The sequence below is a fragment of the Nothoprocta perdicaria genome, unplaced genomic scaffold (genome assembly GCF_003342845.1).
Source record: "Nothoprocta perdicaria isolate Ctin4 unplaced genomic scaffold, notPer1 scaffold_16, whole genome shotgun sequence".
NCBI classification, from domain to species: domain Eukaryota; kingdom Metazoa; phylum Chordata; class Aves; order Tinamiformes; family Tinamidae; genus Nothoprocta; species Nothoprocta perdicaria.
The window spans coordinates 6,348,574-6,365,904 of record NW_020454760.1 but is presented as its reverse complement, the minus strand read 5'-3'; the positions used below and the strand labels follow the sequence as shown (position 1 = coordinate 6,365,904).

The window sequence follows — 17,331 nt, the reverse complement described above, 5'->3', positions numbered from 1 at the left end:
TTACATTCATAAGAATGAAACATTGCTCCTTCATAGCACATTAAAATTCATGATTTGAAGAAACGGAAAGTAAAAGATGGAAATAAAACTGAAAAACAATCACATATCAACTAATTAAGTTTATAAGGCAAATCATCTTTCAAAGCAGCCATAATAATGAAAGAACTCAGAAGAACTGAGTATTACTGAAGGAAATTATGCTTCTGGAATAGCTGCAATCTACCTTGACATGCTAAAAAGACATAGGAAAAGATCTCTCTATCTAAATATCATCAAGCAGCTATATTAGGATCTCTACTGATTTGAGCAATAAAGGAGAGAGGCAGAAGGGAGGAAGAGGGGAAGGAAGGGTGAGTGCTAGAACACAAGTATAGGTAAACAGAAAAGATATAGGATACAATATTAATCACATTTGATAAGATCCCTGTAGGACAAAATGCTGCTCAAAATATACTACTCTTTTTTCATGACTTTTTTTTTTCCTCCTTCTTCTTTTTAATGACAGTGAAAACAGAAAGAAACCGGAGAAAGCTTTGGAAATTTTTACCTTTGTCCTAGACTGAACTTGCTCTTTACAGATGAGGCATTTTTTGACTCGTGGTGAGCAGAGGGAGCAGGTGGCAATGTGCCCACATGGGCCAAACAGAGTGTCCCTTTTCATGTCTGAGCACACCATACATTCTTCTAAGGTTTCAGAATCATTGTTGATCATAGATGGACTTCGGGAGCCAACCTGACCGCTACAAAGAAACCTTGCAGTCAGACTTAGGTCAGCATAGTAATGACTTACAGTTCTAAGAACTTTCTTTAAATCATGGTGCAGATCAACTGGTTGCTTATATATGCCCATATTGCCTGTCAATGTAATGACTAAATAAATAAAATACATTCTCTCTCTTGAGTCACCTACTAATAGACACACACTATGTATATTCAGAACTATGCAACTTAACAGATCTTGAGTATGCCTCAAATACTTAGAAAATGGCAGGCTTGTAAAATAACCCCCTACATCCCCAAGTGAATTCACTCTGGATCTTTGTCCTCTGTGGCTGCTGACCCAGCAGAGGGAGCCCGGCTCCAAGACAACCAGTCCATCCCCTACAGCTCTCCCAAGGCCATAAAAGGCGGGGAGAGAGGCAGAACAGCCGGCCACAGCCATCAGTCTGACACGGATGGGAAGGCTAAAGAAAATCACCTCACGCACTAGGGCAGCCTCAAAGCATCTCTCTTCACAGCATTTTGGAAGTACATTCCCGCCTTCCCTACTTGAATTTTTGAGCAGGAATTAACAGTGAGGCTCGTGTAGGCCAAAAATGGGAATGCAATGGGAAGGCCAAGGAGCGAGCTGAAATTCATCATGTAAGGGCCATTCAACAAGTAGTATTTCACCGAAATCACTATAATCCCCAGAGCATCATGTCTGAGACTTCAGGTCAATACTCTCCTCTTTTTCTAGGATCACATAATCAATCTGCTTAGCAAGGATTCAGGGTTCTCCCTCTTCTGGGATGGTTTGGAGGTCTCCCAGTCTCAGGCCACACACTGACACCTTCTCACACTCTCCTCTCCTGTACATGCTCTTTACCTGCTTCTAGGCCCTGATACTGCAACATCCACCATAATCCACATAATTATCAGTATAGTTTATTTACAACCCCTCCTGGGCTGCCTAAGACACAGAGCTGGCACCCTGGAAGGGAGATAGAGCTGGAACTTACCTGTAAAACTTGGCCAAGTTTCAACTTATGTATTTGTAAATAGGATTCAACATACCATAGAACACAAGAAGAAGTTTTTATATATATTTTTAACAATATTCCTATTAAAGTCACTCTGGTTTTTAAGATGTCCGTTCATCTACAGAAAGCAGTTATTTGGATGCTATGTGATCTACTTATATACAAACCTGACTTTTTCTTTGTGGCATTTAGCCAGTGCTTTGCAGAGGCTGGGATCAGGGCAGAGATCAAGAGGAGACTGACCCTTCTTATTCCGAATACTGAGGTCAGCCCCGTTGGCTGCCAGGAAGCAGGCAATAGATGCTGCACTCTTCTTCTCTGCGCCCTGAGTGCCAAGTCCCATTATCAGCTGAAAGAAAACAAATATGTAAGCAACTACAGAGACTTTAGAAAAAGTTAAGAATAGTCAGGCCAGAGGGAAACTACTTGACATGCATGCACACACACACATACACAGAAAAACATAAATCTGCAAGTCAAGGAAAGCATCTCTAGATCTAATGTCAAAACTACCATACAGCTGCTTAATTTTTTAGGAAGCCAAATTCAACATTAAAGATTTAAAATTCTTTGGTTCTGTAAGGAATGGCTCAGCTACTGAAGCCTTCAATCTCCTGTACACCTATGCTCATTTGTGAAGTGGCTGTCCTTCTATATAAATACTTGAAATGTCACTGTCCTGGGGGTGTATGCAGAATACACCTGACCCATACTAACATCGCTGTGTTCAGGCAGAATGCAGCCACCTTCACATCTGAACAGCAAACACAGCTGGGCAAACATAAACGCTCATCTGTATTTAGCAGACAAGCAAATAAAGCACCGGGCCAAGGAAGGATTTCTGTTGCCTTCTCTGCTTGGAGGGATGTAACCTCACACATCTGTCCTCCAGTCCTACCACCCGTTGACAGGTACTAGTGTAGCAAAGAATGTGAGGTTGACAGGGCCAGCTGGAAAGTCCACGAGCAAAGCCCAGATCTACAGCCCAGCGGGTAAAGGATTCACCTGGACTGCAGTATTCTCAGCCTGCTTCCAGGATCCTTTTTGTATTAAGGACAGACTGGATAAAATGCATGAGCAAACACACATATTAGAGAACGGGTGGTAACACTAACGAATTCCTCAGCGAACTACACGAGACTGTGTCCAAATGAACAACTCTGGGACCAGGAGACAACTTCAGTCCTCAGAGTTTAAGCTCTGAATTCATATAGGCAGCAATATCAGTAAAGAAGTGAGATTTCGTACCCATGAAATGCTGCAATGCCCAACTTAGCTGATGCAGTCTGTCCCTGCAGCTGGGCTAAGAGCTGAGAACTGCCAAGCATCACTACTAAAAATTAAGGCCTTTTGGCTACATCAGCCACCACTTTGTCTTTGAAGAAGCAGACATACCATTTTAGACAAAGCAGTATATAGGATAAATTTCAAATATAACAAAAGATTGCCTATCTTTGAGGGACCTATGGAGAAAATAGTTTTCAAAACCTATCTAGTTATCTCCTCCGTCTCTCAGAGATGACCTGTGAAGCCAAAGAAATGCTGTGCTTGGCTTTGTGCCTCGCAACATGTGCATCTCCCCCACCTCCATATCCGTGGCATTATCCTTCTCCTCAGACAGCTCTCCCTGTTTCCTAGGGGGGCAGCTTTTCCAAATGTTTGGCTATGCTGTTAGGGGCTTTTGTATCAGTAATCACTGCTGGAGGGACTAGAAGACTCTTGAAGGTTACTCCATGAGAACACAAATGCTCCCAGTCCTGCACTCTTCCTGGTGATTTTATACAAACAGTAGAGCTGGAAAGATTTAATATTAGTAAAACCAGCAAATTTGATGTGCTTGAGCTAGCCAGTTTATATCAAAGAATTAGACATGGACAAAAAATATTTTGTGGTAAAATTCAAATAATTTATCTGTAACATGGATTACAGCATTGGCTGAAACACAGATCCAAATATTGGTTAACTATGCAAAAACCTTCTCTGCAGGTAAACAAAGTAGGGAAAAAAATCAGTAGTTTAATTAAAATAGAATAGTAAATACTTGTTGATCACCATTTATAAACCTTACAGCATTTTTAGGTTTTTTGAGAAAATTTTTGCAGGGATTTTTTGTTCCTTACATCTATTTTTTTTTAAATAAAAATCTAAACAAAAAGTGTTTTTTTTTTAAATCAAGAATACAGCTCAAATGAAATCAGGAGAAAAAAATGCAAAAATAAAAATACAACTCTACTTTGACCCCTCCAAAAATAAAATCTGAAAAGGGAGTACAAAAAACATTTCTTGTGTTAAGGAAAATCTGAAACATAACACTTTCAGTTTGGATTCAGTTTGGATTCCATCAATGTCAAGGTGGACAACTGAAAAATATACTTTGAAATGCTGAATCTAAGAAATACTTGCATTCAAAATTATATTCCAAATAAAACGCATGCATGCAAATTATTTTGGCCATCTCTCACAGATCCCAATTCAGATCATGGAAACACAACTGAGCTTCAACTTGTATAGTGGATATATGGATTTGAACAAAGGCTTATAATAGTTTTTTTTTGACTGAAATAGAAAAATTGTCACCGAAAGCACATATCAGAAAAAATATTAGGATCCTAGTAACTAATGATTCAGCAAGTCTGCCCATTGTTAAACCGCACACTTTTAATAGGTACAGAAAAATTCTGGTTTTATCTTCTTCAATCCTACTTATCCATGAATTATATTTCTTTATTCTTTTTTTTTCAACCTTTGTAAACAATATTCATACAGCTTTTGGCATGTAAGCATTTCCTTTATTTTATTTTATTTTATTTTATTTTATTTTATTTTATTTTATTTTATTTTATTTTATTTTATTTTATTTTATTCTTAAACAACACTTCAGCCTTTACTACTGTGTGTTTCTTTGAATATTTCCTTACTACACCACAATTTCTGAAATTAATCCCATCAGATAGGCAACAATCCAGACACAAAGATGAAGAGTTCTTAGTTTTAATATAGAAAGTGTTCAGAAGGTTACAGAAACAGCTAGTAGTTTAAAGCTAGGAATAAACACATGCAAGATGTTGAATCTTAGAAAACATAATTTTAGTCTTGTTCTGTACTGCATTACTGCTTATTCCTCTATCCAAAAGTTGCTTTTGATTTTTTTGGTAGTCATACATGTTCACACTGAAAGGCAAAGTTGCAGAAATATTATGGATGAAATAATTCATATTTTTCTTCAAGAAACTTACAAAATATAACAATTAAATCTTTGCATGCACTGCCGCCTGATGTGAATAAGCTTAATCAGCCAAAAACCAGTTCAACAGTACAGAAACTAGAAGAACTAGACTAACAGAGACAAATACGTAGGGGAAGAAAAAGGAATAAATAAATGCATTTTATTTACTGTGTTCTTTGATGGCTCCCAAGCAGTATCTACCTTGCCCACATCTTGCATGTCTTGCAGTTGGCGGAGCTGTGACAACGTGTGGTGCCTCAGGGCTTCATGCAGGGGGGTGTCCCCATCTTTGTCCTGAATATCCAGCTTAGCCCCTGCACGGACTAAGAGCTGAAAGAAAGGGAACCCAATTTAAATTGCAAAATAAAGCAAAACAAAACAACACCCACAGACAACACGCCCCACTTATTCTATAGTTTAGGAAGTCCTAAATGGTCCATTTTGTTACTATTCACAGTTGAGTTGGAATTTAATTTCCAAACTTCAAGTTTAGCCTATAACTGTGACACTTACCTTCTCTTTTTCAAATGTCAATTTTATTCTTGCTGTACTCTGAGGAAACTACTTGCTGAGGGAGAACTGCTGTTTCAGGGGAGTGCTTCTGTTGCCCAAAATTACTAACAGTAAATCACATGGGTCCCATGTGGACAGTAAACACAGGTAGAATGGGCAGAATGAGCGAAACCTCCATTTCCCAGCCTGTCAAAGATCTCTCACATTAAAGCATTCAGATCCTTTCAATCATGTGAGCAAAAACTAGAAGTGCCATTATTTCCACTGGTAAGGTATTACTGCTTATGGCTTTCCCAAGGTAAAAAGAGGAAAAACTATAATCTCACAGGTCTGAAAAGTAGTGAAACATATTAAAACAAGTTCTTTAATTCAGCCACAGTGCGCAAAAGCCACAAGCAAGAGCAGTTATTCATAAAGCAAGAGGAACGAAGAACACTACTTAAGGGTCTCATTACAGGACCTGCAAGAGTGAACAGCAGAACAAATTCTCCCATACTGAAGGAGAAGGGATGCTGGAACCAGCAACAACAAACAGGAAAACTAATGAGTGTGCATGAGTGCACACAGATATATATTATATATAAATGAATACACACAGAGAGAAATTCTTAGCATTCACCCTGCCTACTGACATTCTGTGTCAAGTTTGCAGGTTTCTGAACTAACCACGTAAGCATTCAAAGACTATAGTAAGTTTTTAAACCATTTTTTCCCCCCCAAGTTCACAAAATATCTATACCTTAACAGCCCCCGTGAGCTCGAGCAAAGTACCACTCCACAAAAGGCTTGTTCTGAGCCAGATGCTTACCCTCACTATTTGAGTGTGCTGTCGTTCAACAGCAAGGTGCAGAGCAGTCTGCTGGTTAACGTTCTGGATATCCAGGTTGGCATTGCCCTGAAAGACATCCACAGCTTTAGACTGTTGATCATGCCAACACAGTTCATTGACAGGCAGGGAGGTCACCGGGAGTGCTGAATACGATTCCTATTTTGGAGATTTTAGAGCATATTTTATTAACTGCTTTAATTATTCAATCTATTCCGTTGAATCCAAACAAGTAACCTTGACTTTTAGAGCTTACCGCATGGCCTTCGTTGCTCCACTGCTTCTGCACTGCAGTTACAGGCTTCAAAAAGCCTGTTATTTTCACACCAGGTGGCTAATCAAGGTGTGACATTTAAAATCTCCTGAGAAGAGGGCCCTACCTGATGCACCAGAAGTTCAGCCACTTCCACGTGGTTATTGAGGGCTGCCAGATGCAAAGCAGTGTAACCATCATCTTTTTTCTCATCAACAATCCATGGTCGTGGTAACTTGGACAGCAGCACACGCATTGCACTGGAATAAACACACAGAGATGGCAGAAAAGCACATATAAAATCATTTGTTGAATGATGACTAGACATTAGCAAAAACAGTAATCATTCTCAGAACAAAAAAGGAGTGACAAAAAATTTTAAAAAATCTTTTTTTTTCCCCAAAAAGTGAAAGTGTAACAAAAATTGTACTGACAGTTATTATACTGGCATAATAATTTAATTCTTCCCAAGCACAGTGAAAATTCTTCCCAACCATTATACTCCTCAAATAGAGTTAGAGAATTACATTTTTTTCAGAGGAGATGCTATTTAGCAGCAATAATGACTTTAAAGAAGTGTTCACACAATTTCTGAAACAGAATACACACGAATATTTCTCCCTGAAAATCTTAATGGCATCCTTTACTTAAGTATTCAATGGACAAGTTCCATTACAGCAGATGCCTTTGGCAATAAGAGCTAAGAGTTTCCATTTCTGAGATAAAATTGGAGTAAAACTTCTTATATGTAGAAAAAAAGGCTGAATTTTGAAATGTACTGGCAGAATAGAAAATTGTCTTAACAAATGGTGGCCGAGTTTACCATACTGTGAAAGGGTGCAATATTCCACTGCGCTTCTGCAGGTCCTACCAAGCAGCCTAGCATAGAAAAGGGATTCATAATGAAATATAAATTCAGGGGTCGGGGAAAGCAATTTCATTCCTATAACTAACTATAAAGCAGACTAAAATCCACCAAGTGCAAAGACTGTTGTGTTAAGGGGTTTAAGGCCACATATCACGCTAGAGAAATGATCTAACACCATGTGCTCCCTCAGAGTGATGCTTCCTGTAGCTCACCCGTCTGTGTGCACACACATTTTGGAAAGGGTAAGCAACCCAACTTAACCCCAAGACTGCCCTACCTGGGTAAATGGCACAGGCAGCTCCTTTCCTAAAGCTCTTGAGAGGCAAGCACAAAACCCAGGAGCTGCTATAAACCTCGTGCCGAGAAACCTCTCGTGTCATCTGATTTTTCCCTTCTCTTGAAGCGACAGGGGATTCGTAGGAGAAAAAGCATCGCTTCAAGAGGATTTTAGGACATGATGCCCCAAAAGATGTAAGATTTTAATATGCTACAAATATAAAATTCATCTGTGATGTTCAGTGATTACATCCTTCTTACTCTCAGTGGCAAGGTAGTTTCTCTCAAGGCACGAGATCTTGCTTCTTCCCACTGCTATTCTATTTTGAAGGACTTCTGACAGCTGCTGCCAAAAGTTTAGCTAAGTGGCTGACAGGGAGCAGTGCTCCCTGAAACAGGCATGCATTATATCAGAAAGCATTATTACAGAATTATATAGCATATCATCATAATTTAATAATATTAGTCAGTGTTACATATATCAATTACACAGAAATTGCAGGATCACAATTCCATACTGAATAATAAGCTATGCTACACCATATACACTATATTTAGGAACGCAGCATTGATGGGTATAAGAACTTTCTTTCATTTTTTGTTTTCACTAAAACAGAACACAAACTATTTTCATTAATGATTTTAAAAAGATTAAGAAACCAGCAAAACTAAGCAGGAACCGTGGGCATTAAATCAGCTCAAGCAAACATCATAAATTGTGGTCCTGCTCTTCAGGTTATTCAGCTAGCAGAGGTTATACGGCTAATCTGCTACCTTCACAGACGATTGATAAAATGCCTAAAAGTCTTATTTACGTCACCCTATGCTACTCACAAGAATTGTTGTTATAGTATTACTGATTTTAAAATATTTGTAACCTAAGCTTTGGTATTTATTCTGAAATATTCACCAATCAGCATGAAGCTGCTAATTTTAAGCCTGTTTGAGTTGGATATTACTTTGCATGTTCTCTCGTCTGCAGTTGTCAAGTTGGGATAATAGAAAAACTGCAGAGAATATTTTGGAGGAAGTGTGTCTGCAAGGCTTTGAAGGGGATGAGGGAACTCGCTGTCTTCCATGGAAAATAAACACCTCAGGGAAGGGGATGAGGAGAAAGCAGATGAGTGTATAGGCGTCGGGGGTCGAGGCATTTGGCACTTCCTCAGGCCCATCTGTTGGAGCTTTAATGACTTAAAAACCCCACCATAATTCACATTTTCTGACGGGGCCATATTCTGGGCAAGGCAGCCCCTGTGTAATACCTTAGCCCAGGCCTCTTACATATACAACTTATATATGTAACATATAGATATATAAAAAACTCATATATATATATATAACTGATATATATATAACTTTATAACCAAGTTAAAAGTGATTTGGTGCAAGGAGCAGCCATTTTCATTGTTTCTCATTTAAGATATAGAAGAATGATAGTAAATTTCTAGTGCTGATACTGATACTTTAAATGAGCCACGCTACACAACTGATCATTCCATTTTAATTAATGTTTTCAGAGAGTCAGGAACCATGACTTTGCACATATCTGACAAGCTTAAATCCTGAATAATACCAGAATGTGCATTAAACAGCATAAATTTTATATTTGCAGGATAAAATACATCACAACTCCGAGTATACTAACTCTTTTTTTAGAGTTCCCATTATCAATATGAGAAAAGAAAAGCATTTATTATGCATTATTGACCTACATATAAAAAACTGTTTTCTTATACAGCATTTTACTTAGTTTTTAAATCGATGCTTATCAGCAGTACCTTAGAATGGTGCACACAGGAAGGGGATTACTTCAAAAACCAACAAGATAAAATATTACCATAGCCTAGCTGTACAGAAAAGATTCCAGATTTCACATTAACTGCTGCTACCACCCTGTTTCAAGTAACAAAAGAGAAGAAAAGAAGTGCAAGAGAAGATTTTCTGCTACCAATTACTCAACTCAAACCACCGCAGAAAGGCACGGTCCCACACAGACCCGCTTTTCCCTGTACTCCCAGTTCCACAGCGCTGCGGTGGCTCAGTCAGGTGCGAGTTGCACAATCTGCCAAGCTTTTCCTTTGGGCAGCCTCGTTTCCAGCGAGATCAGTGAGATACCTTTACGGGATAAAGTGGATTGGTAGGAATAAGGAAGCCATGAAGCGAGGCTGGGAAACGGGGTGCACTGCCCCTTGCAGCAGCAGTGCTGGGCTGGCCGGTGAGAGAACCCAATCAATCTCCAGAGGTTGGAGCCACACACTGCTCTTTGTGCTCCAGGCTTCCTCACTCCCCTGTCATTCTCCTCTCTCAAGTTAGCTTTACTTATGATATCATAATATATTTAACTTATTTGCAACCCACCCCATACCTTCCCCTTAGCTCCGGCCTGCTCTGCACAACTAAACCTTTTCAAGAGTTTGAGGACATGCCAGGAACCAGATTAAGAGACAGAAAACACACTTTCATTGTGGTTTTCTTTTAGGGTCATAGTAAGACAACTACACACCATACTACCAATTATATTTAAAAAAAATAAATAAAAGCAGATGAAAAGTAGCCAATTGGGCTGGCTGGACGTGTTTCTCACACAGAAGAGCACTCCGATCCTCTTCACCCCGCAGCCAAGCGGACGCTCGCAGCAACGCGCTGCAACAGCGACCCGGGAGCCGGACGCGACTATTTTTGGCAGGGATATCGATTGCCCCAAGCGCGGGCCGAGCCGCGAGCTCCAGCGGGCCGGTTCCCTGGCGCGGCTCCCACCGGCATCCCGTGCGGGGCGGCGCTCCCGCCGCAGGAGCCAAGGTGCAAAAGCCCCCGAGGAGCCAGCGACGTGGAGCCGCGGGGCACCTCAGAGCGCCGCTCCGCAGCGCGGGCGGACAGAAACAGGGGCTGCCTGCGGCGCTCCTTACTCTTCACTCCGACAGCGCAGGGATTCGGAAGCAGGAGGCCTCGCTCTTTTTATTTCTAAGTATTTTTGAGTAGCTCTAGGTGTTTGAAAAATGGCCTGTAATATATGTGATAAAAGTCGCTAAAGGAACAGCCAGGTGTACGTTTACCTACACTTCACAAGAACATACTCTAGTTTAGAAATAGTAGAATGATTTTGTTTTCAACATACAATTGGAAAATTGAAGGGAAACAAAGTAATGCAACTTTTACTGGAAAGATAAGCTCCAGCAGAAGGTATGGAAGTGTCAGCTACAGACCAGGGGATAAAGCCAACCCAAAAAGAGGGGGAAGAAAGAAAGCAACCAGTTGAGACACAGGGCTGCTCACAACTTGGCAATTCACTCTCTGCCTTGCAGTGCTTACTTAACTAATAACTACTAATCTTCAGATGTAGTGAGATGTAGCAACTGCATCTTCATCTTTTAGATTAAGAAACTCTTCAGAACCTTCAGTATTTTCCTTACTGATCCTTACTCCTCACTGCTCCTGAACAAAGCACACAAAAGTTTTTTTTCTGGGAATATACAGAAAGCTTAGAAATGTACAGGTTCATGACCTTCTGCTGTACTTAGGTGGCTATATTTCAACTACTTTTTGCTCTCCTGAAAAAAACCACTGCATCTGTTCCCAATGATTGTTAAAATCTTCCTTTTCAGATTTTGAATGTGTAACTATTGGCCTTATTAAAGGTCAATTTTGTACATGTGAAATCCAGACTACCAGACAAGTTGTTCACTTGGAGGGTTTTTTAATCTTTTCTCCTAAGTTTCAGTTGTTTCCACAACAGTGGCACCCAACTTAAATTCCCATTTATTTTTTTCAAAAACATTATATATGTGTGCACATACCTGTATTATACGTTTCACACATATGTACATGTTTATACTTCATAGCTAAGCATTATAAACCAAATACTATGGAATTCTATCAACCTGTCAATTAAAGCAAAACCATCCCGTTTTCATACGTCTAACTTAGTTTGAACGTGGCAGCACAGAGGCACCAACGGGCAGAAACTTATCTCGGAGGCAACGTGCTCAGCTCCGAGCTCAAGGGCAGCCGCATGGCAGGGCTGCCCAGGCCTCGGGCTTCTCCGGAGCTCGTTGTCACTCGGGGCCTCCTCCACAGGCCAGGACTCATGCGGAGGCAGCAGCAGGGAATGTTTATTGCTGCTAACGTGTGCCGGGAGCCCCGGCCTTGCTGCTAAGCGGGGCTTTTCTCGTCTCCCCCCTTTCCTCTGTCGCCGTTCCCCCCGGCAGCTCCGCCGCGTTGCTAAGTATAGCGGCAGCCTCATGGGGCTTTACCAGCGGCAGCAGCGCGAGCCCGGGGAAAATCTGGGAGATCGGAGTGGAAACCCGAGAGAGAGAGATAGAGAGAGAGGGAGAGGGAGCGAGCGCTTTATTTGGCAGTGCTAAAAGCCGCGGCGGGCGCCGGCGCTGCAGGCCGAGCAATCTACAGGCCGAGCAGGGGATGGCGGCGGCGGCCGCCGCTCGACGATCAGCAGCTGGGGGACTATTTTTTGCAATGGTTGACTAAATATGGTCAGGGAAGAGCGAGGCGCAGGGGAGCCCGCTTGCCTGCGAGTGCGTGTTTCAAATGCTTAGCTGCCTATAAAGCCGTGGGGCTGCGGCTCGTGCCCGCCGAGCGGGGAGCGCGGCAGGAGCCCCGGCCTCGCGCGCAGCCCTCACCTCGCGCCATGGAAAGTGGCCTCACCCCAGAGCTGCCCACGGCTAAGCCCGGGAACGTACCCTCAAGCAGGAGAGGATGCAGTGCAATAGCCGAGGAGCTAGAAGAAACCAATGGTTGCTGGGGAAGGGGGGAGACGGGCGCTCATTTTTTTCCGGTTTTGCTTTTTGCCTCTTGTCTTTTTTTTGGAAGCGACGCCAACTTTCAGGGTTTGGTTTTGGGCTCTTTTTGCTTCGGTGGGCTTTTTTCCACCTGCGGTGATTTCCATCTGCCAGCGGGCTAAGTTCACCTACCCTTGGCTTCCTCGCATCTCTCCTTGGACTCTTAACTCTCAGTCCAGCAGGCGTAAGGTATAATTTCTATACAACATCATCCCTATTTTAGCATTCCAAGAAAAGGCTGCCGGTGCCAACGCAGCGCCGGTCTTTGCATCTATTTTTTTTTTTTCATTTTTTTTTCCCCCCCTTCCTGTGAAGTTTTATCTATTTAAGGTGGTGAGGTACTGTCAGGCACCGACACTCTCCCCCGGTGCCTCCCCGTGTCCCGTGGGGAAGAGCTGATTCAGCGGGCAGCGCGGGAGCGCTCGGGATGAGATGGCTGCTGCCGCTGTGGCTCTAGGTCACTGCCTCCCTCCTCCAACCGCGAGTGCCGCACGATACTAAGCTCACAGGTAACACAGCGCCAGGAGAGCTGCCTTGTTCTGCGCGTTTGAAGGATGCCTATGACTTGCTGCATGTGTAACTGGATTTACTGAAATGTCTTTTGCGGGTGTTATGTTAATCCCTCCCCCTCCGCTGGGAGCAGCTTGGTTTTGAGTGTGTTAAAGTACCAAGCATTTGTAGTGTAAAGAGCAGGTGGAAAGGAAACATTAGTCTAAATTTCATAGCAAAGAAAAAAAAGAAAAAGAAAAAAAAAACCACCGAAAACGTGACAGGCAGATTTATTTTGGGGAAGTAAATTCAAATATTGCTATGCCATGGACTGCTTAGTAAACAGTGATTGCTAATGTCAAAAGAAATACATTCGTATCCTCCTGTGCAAATCACAATTAAAAAAAAATCCCCAACAAGCAGCGCAGTAGGGCAATGCTGAGTTCTGAAGTAGGTCTAAGCAGAATTTTCAAGGTGCTTTCTCTCAGGTGCACATTAAAATCAACCTAGTTAGAAACGTGGACTGTGAATGCTGTAATTCTCATGCTGCATTGCTGTTTCTCCTTGTAGTCCTGTGCTAGCTCCTGCTCCACGCTGATTTGCTCTCTATCAGCTGCACTAGATTTTTGTCACGGGCTGCAGAAATTCTTCCTTCCTCTGCTCTTGACTTTCCTTGACGGTATCACAGCTACCTTACAATTAACTACTTGATAAGCTTATTTTAAATTTATCTTCCAAGGCTACAAGGAAAAAATTTACTTTAACTCAAATCATCTCCTGAAATACAATTGAGGCAACGCTCCATATGACTGCCTTAAAGTCAAAACCTTAACTACCTTAAAGTCAAAACTGTACACCAAATGTTTAGCAATCATTACAAACCAAGGCACAAAACTGAATGTGATGAAACAGGATTAAATTTACTTTTATTTCTTTATTTTTTAGTTCCTATAAGCCTTTCAAGTGCGGACAAGATTTTGACTGAAGCAGGTGAGTGCCAACTTAAAAGTAAGAAATAAATATCTTTAGAAGTGCTAAATTAGGTATTAGCTTTCACATGCGACCTTCGGCCTAACAATCCAAACCCTGCCACAACAGTTGGAGGCTCTTTTCTTAATTCAATGTCATCATGTTTTCTAAAAGCAGCATCAGCAACGGGTACAATTATTTAAAAAAATAAAAACACACTGCAAACTGCAGTAGAAACGTATAGAGCTGCAGAAGAGTTGGCAGAACACGAGATACGTAAAGCAAGGAAATGGGATTGGGGAGGGTAGGAAAATGAGGTTATAGCCACCATATTAACCAAGTCTGTACTTCCCTTTAGGATGCTAGACGTGAACTGCACACCGGCTTGGAAACCTGCTAGAAGATCTCAAAGGGAACTGCAGTTCTCGCAGTGGAATATAACTCCCAGTCCCAGGAAAATACTTGGCGAAGCTACCAGTGACCCAACGCTCCATTCAAAACTGGTCGCTGGGAATGACGAGCGGGAGGCTGCGCAGAGGGGGACGACCCCTCGTGCCGTCGGCGCCGCCGCAGAGCAGTGACCTCGGACTGGCTTTAAGCTACTCTGCAGGTAAAGGGCGTTGTGAGGCTCAGCTGCAGCAACGGGCTTGTTTGCTGCAGTCAGTTAATGGCAACACTGTTCTTCCAAGGCAATGGCAAAAGGAATTTAGCTTAATGACAGAAATGAAAGAGCAGCAAAATACTTTTTTTTGTCAGCAAAATACAGCTGACAGATGGTTGAGCAACTCTGTGTGTACCTGCTCAGAGTACATACTTCTTTATGTACCCATATGAACATACAATGCTATGGAATGTAAAGAAGTATGTATTTTTGGCAGGCATGGAACAACCAGTAAGAGGAAACTAAACAGCTGTTGGAAGAAACAGGTTTCCTTCTTGTTTGAATGACATTCATGTGACAAATCTACTTGCTAAAGGTCAGCTGGTATTGCCAAAATAACATACACTTATTACTAACAAATCATGAAACATTAAGTTCTATAAAAGTAGTTAGAAAAAAGGTTTCCATGGATTAGAAATAACATTCGTTCTGAACAAAAAAATTCAAACTAAAGCAGGAAACGAATGGTTACTAAAACACATAAAGATCAATAGAAAGCTGCAAAATTTATTACCCATGCTCCTCATTTGGTGGAGCCTAAACAAATCTTAAAAGCCTAGTTATCAAAAAGCATTATTAAAAACAAGCTGTTACTTTAGTAATCACAGCAAGCTCTGTGTACTTAAGATGGTAGTTTTTAAATGTAGCTCTACTTTAAAACCTTAGACCACAAGTAAAAACTAAGAACTAAGCAGAGATAGCTAAGAAATTAAGTCTTTGGGTAAGAGAAGGAACAGACTAAAAAAAGCACAATATCATCTGCAATTTTATATATGCAACTTAAGTTAGAACTTGCTCCTAATCAACACTTACTGTGCTCACTGAGCTCTTCAGTACAAACAGCAGTGTCAGGTTTATGCACAGAAAGTAACAATACAGAGGTTTCTAGGCCACAGTTGCTGGTCAGCAGATTAAAACTATTGACAGATTCCTAAATGGAAACACAAGTGACACTATCTAGAAGGTAAGTCATACATTCTGTTTTCCAAAAAAAATCAATTTAAATCCCAATTTAAGAAAGTTGGGCAGGCAAATATGATTACACAGGATCCAGAAAAAAATAAGACTTACACAAGAAATAACAAAGAGAAATAAATTCTACAACAATTTCAAATTCTAAAAGCAATGTTAAGTAACATATGCCAACATACTTGGTCCCTGCTCAATATTAAACTCAAAAATAAGGGAAAAAATGAGGAAAGATCTCTCTCCTCAACCATCCAGCCATTCCTATTCTTGACAGCAACCTTCTAAAAGGAGTTATTATGTATGACATGTTCATGATTAGCGGGCACATTTGGGCCAGATTAAAGATTCTAACTCCATCCATGTGCTTACTGAAAAGTCTGGAGGGAGGAAAAAGGCTCCGTACCATTTTTAGATGGAGAATCTTATTTTAAACACCCCATGTAAATCTTAAAGAGCTAATATTATAAATAGGTGGTTATTTTTATTACCTGAAACCACAGAATAACATATATAGAAGGAACATTATATAATTAGAACCACTTTCTTGGACAAAAAAGTTAATATTTGTTTGAAAGCTGTTTCCCTTGCAAGCAGATAATTTGGCATGAATCCTGGGGAATCTTAACATTTAAATTAAAGCTGGTTTGTAGTGGGAAACAAATCAAACCACAGCAGCTCTAAGTGTGCTTATGCTACTGAACCTGGTCACGAGGATGGGAAGAGTCTGGTATTATCAACAGAGCTTAATTTGCAGCAAGGTTAATTGTTAGGCATTGAGTTGTTTCCCTGAAGAGTTCTTGCACACCCACCAGCAACCGACTGCTCCTCTGATATATAATCAGACAGAGTTTTTAACAGCTTAAACTTATTTTGAAAGGTTTTTGGTAACCAGTCATCGTGTTTTGCTTTTTCTTGTCTTTTTTTTTTTTTGTATAACATTGTAATGCTGCTCTGAAACAAAATGACAGCTCCGAGTGACACAAAAGTTAAAATTACACATTGACATGGCTTCCTGCTAGCTCGCTCGAGCATATATCTAAGAATACATCCTCAGTCACTCCAAAATGTCACATCCATCACTTAGATCAGCTGTTCAGTTTTAACCGAGCACACGTTGAACTTTGGGCATCTGCTGACACAGTTGTAACTCCAACATTTCAGCTGTGTGACTGACAGGGATAACAGATGCTGACATTATCAAATGCTACGCGGCTTTTTTTCCAGGGCCGTTTTTTGTCCCGATATGGCCAGTGCATGAAACTGTATTGCCATCCAAAAGCACACTTGAGCAGCTGTATCTGTAAAGCAGTTCCTGTGTAACTGGTAAAAATAGAAACTAATTTTATAGCCATCTTTAATGCTCAAGTCCAAGTGACACACCTGCTATGCTTCTATTAGGATACATAGTGTTGGGAATATATTTACATAAATCTTCTCACCAGCATCGGGCTACACAACAAGCAGATGCAGACTATACTTGACACATTCACTAGCAGTAAATGGCTCGAACAAATGTTGTCACCTCTTTCCCACCACACTCAAAGCTCAACAAGAATTCCTCTTGCTAAGTATATATATGTCTGTGTATATAGAAAATTTTAAAACGGAAGCATGATAAGCAAAGCAAATGTATGAAGAAACCTTAACTTCTTAAGAAGTTTGCTGCTTAAGTTTAAGTTAACTTAAAAGGAGTCAGAGAAACCCTCTCCAAAAAAAAAAAAAAAAAAAAAAAAGAAAAAAAAAAAA

The 17,331-nt window shown here is 40.9% G+C and overlaps 1 protein-coding gene across 1 annotated transcript in view; it reads right to left on the bottom strand.

Annotated features, from left to right (window-relative positions):
* The window catches only part of MIB1 (mindbomb E3 ubiquitin protein ligase 1), a 61,832-nt gene that overhangs the window by 9,255 nt on the left and 35,246 nt on the right, over positions 1-17,331 (bottom strand). The window contains exons 13-17 of the mRNA XM_026035374.1: positions 6,688-6,820; positions 6,290-6,376; positions 5,137-5,298; positions 1,910-2,091; positions 548-740 (exon numbers count right to left, since the gene is read on the bottom strand). Coding sequence (XP_025891159.1) covers positions 548-740; positions 1,910-2,091; positions 5,137-5,298; positions 6,290-6,376; positions 6,688-6,820 — 757 coding nt within the window. The remainder of the gene's footprint in view (positions 1-547; positions 741-1,909; positions 2,092-5,136; positions 5,299-6,289; positions 6,377-6,687; positions 6,821-17,331) is intronic.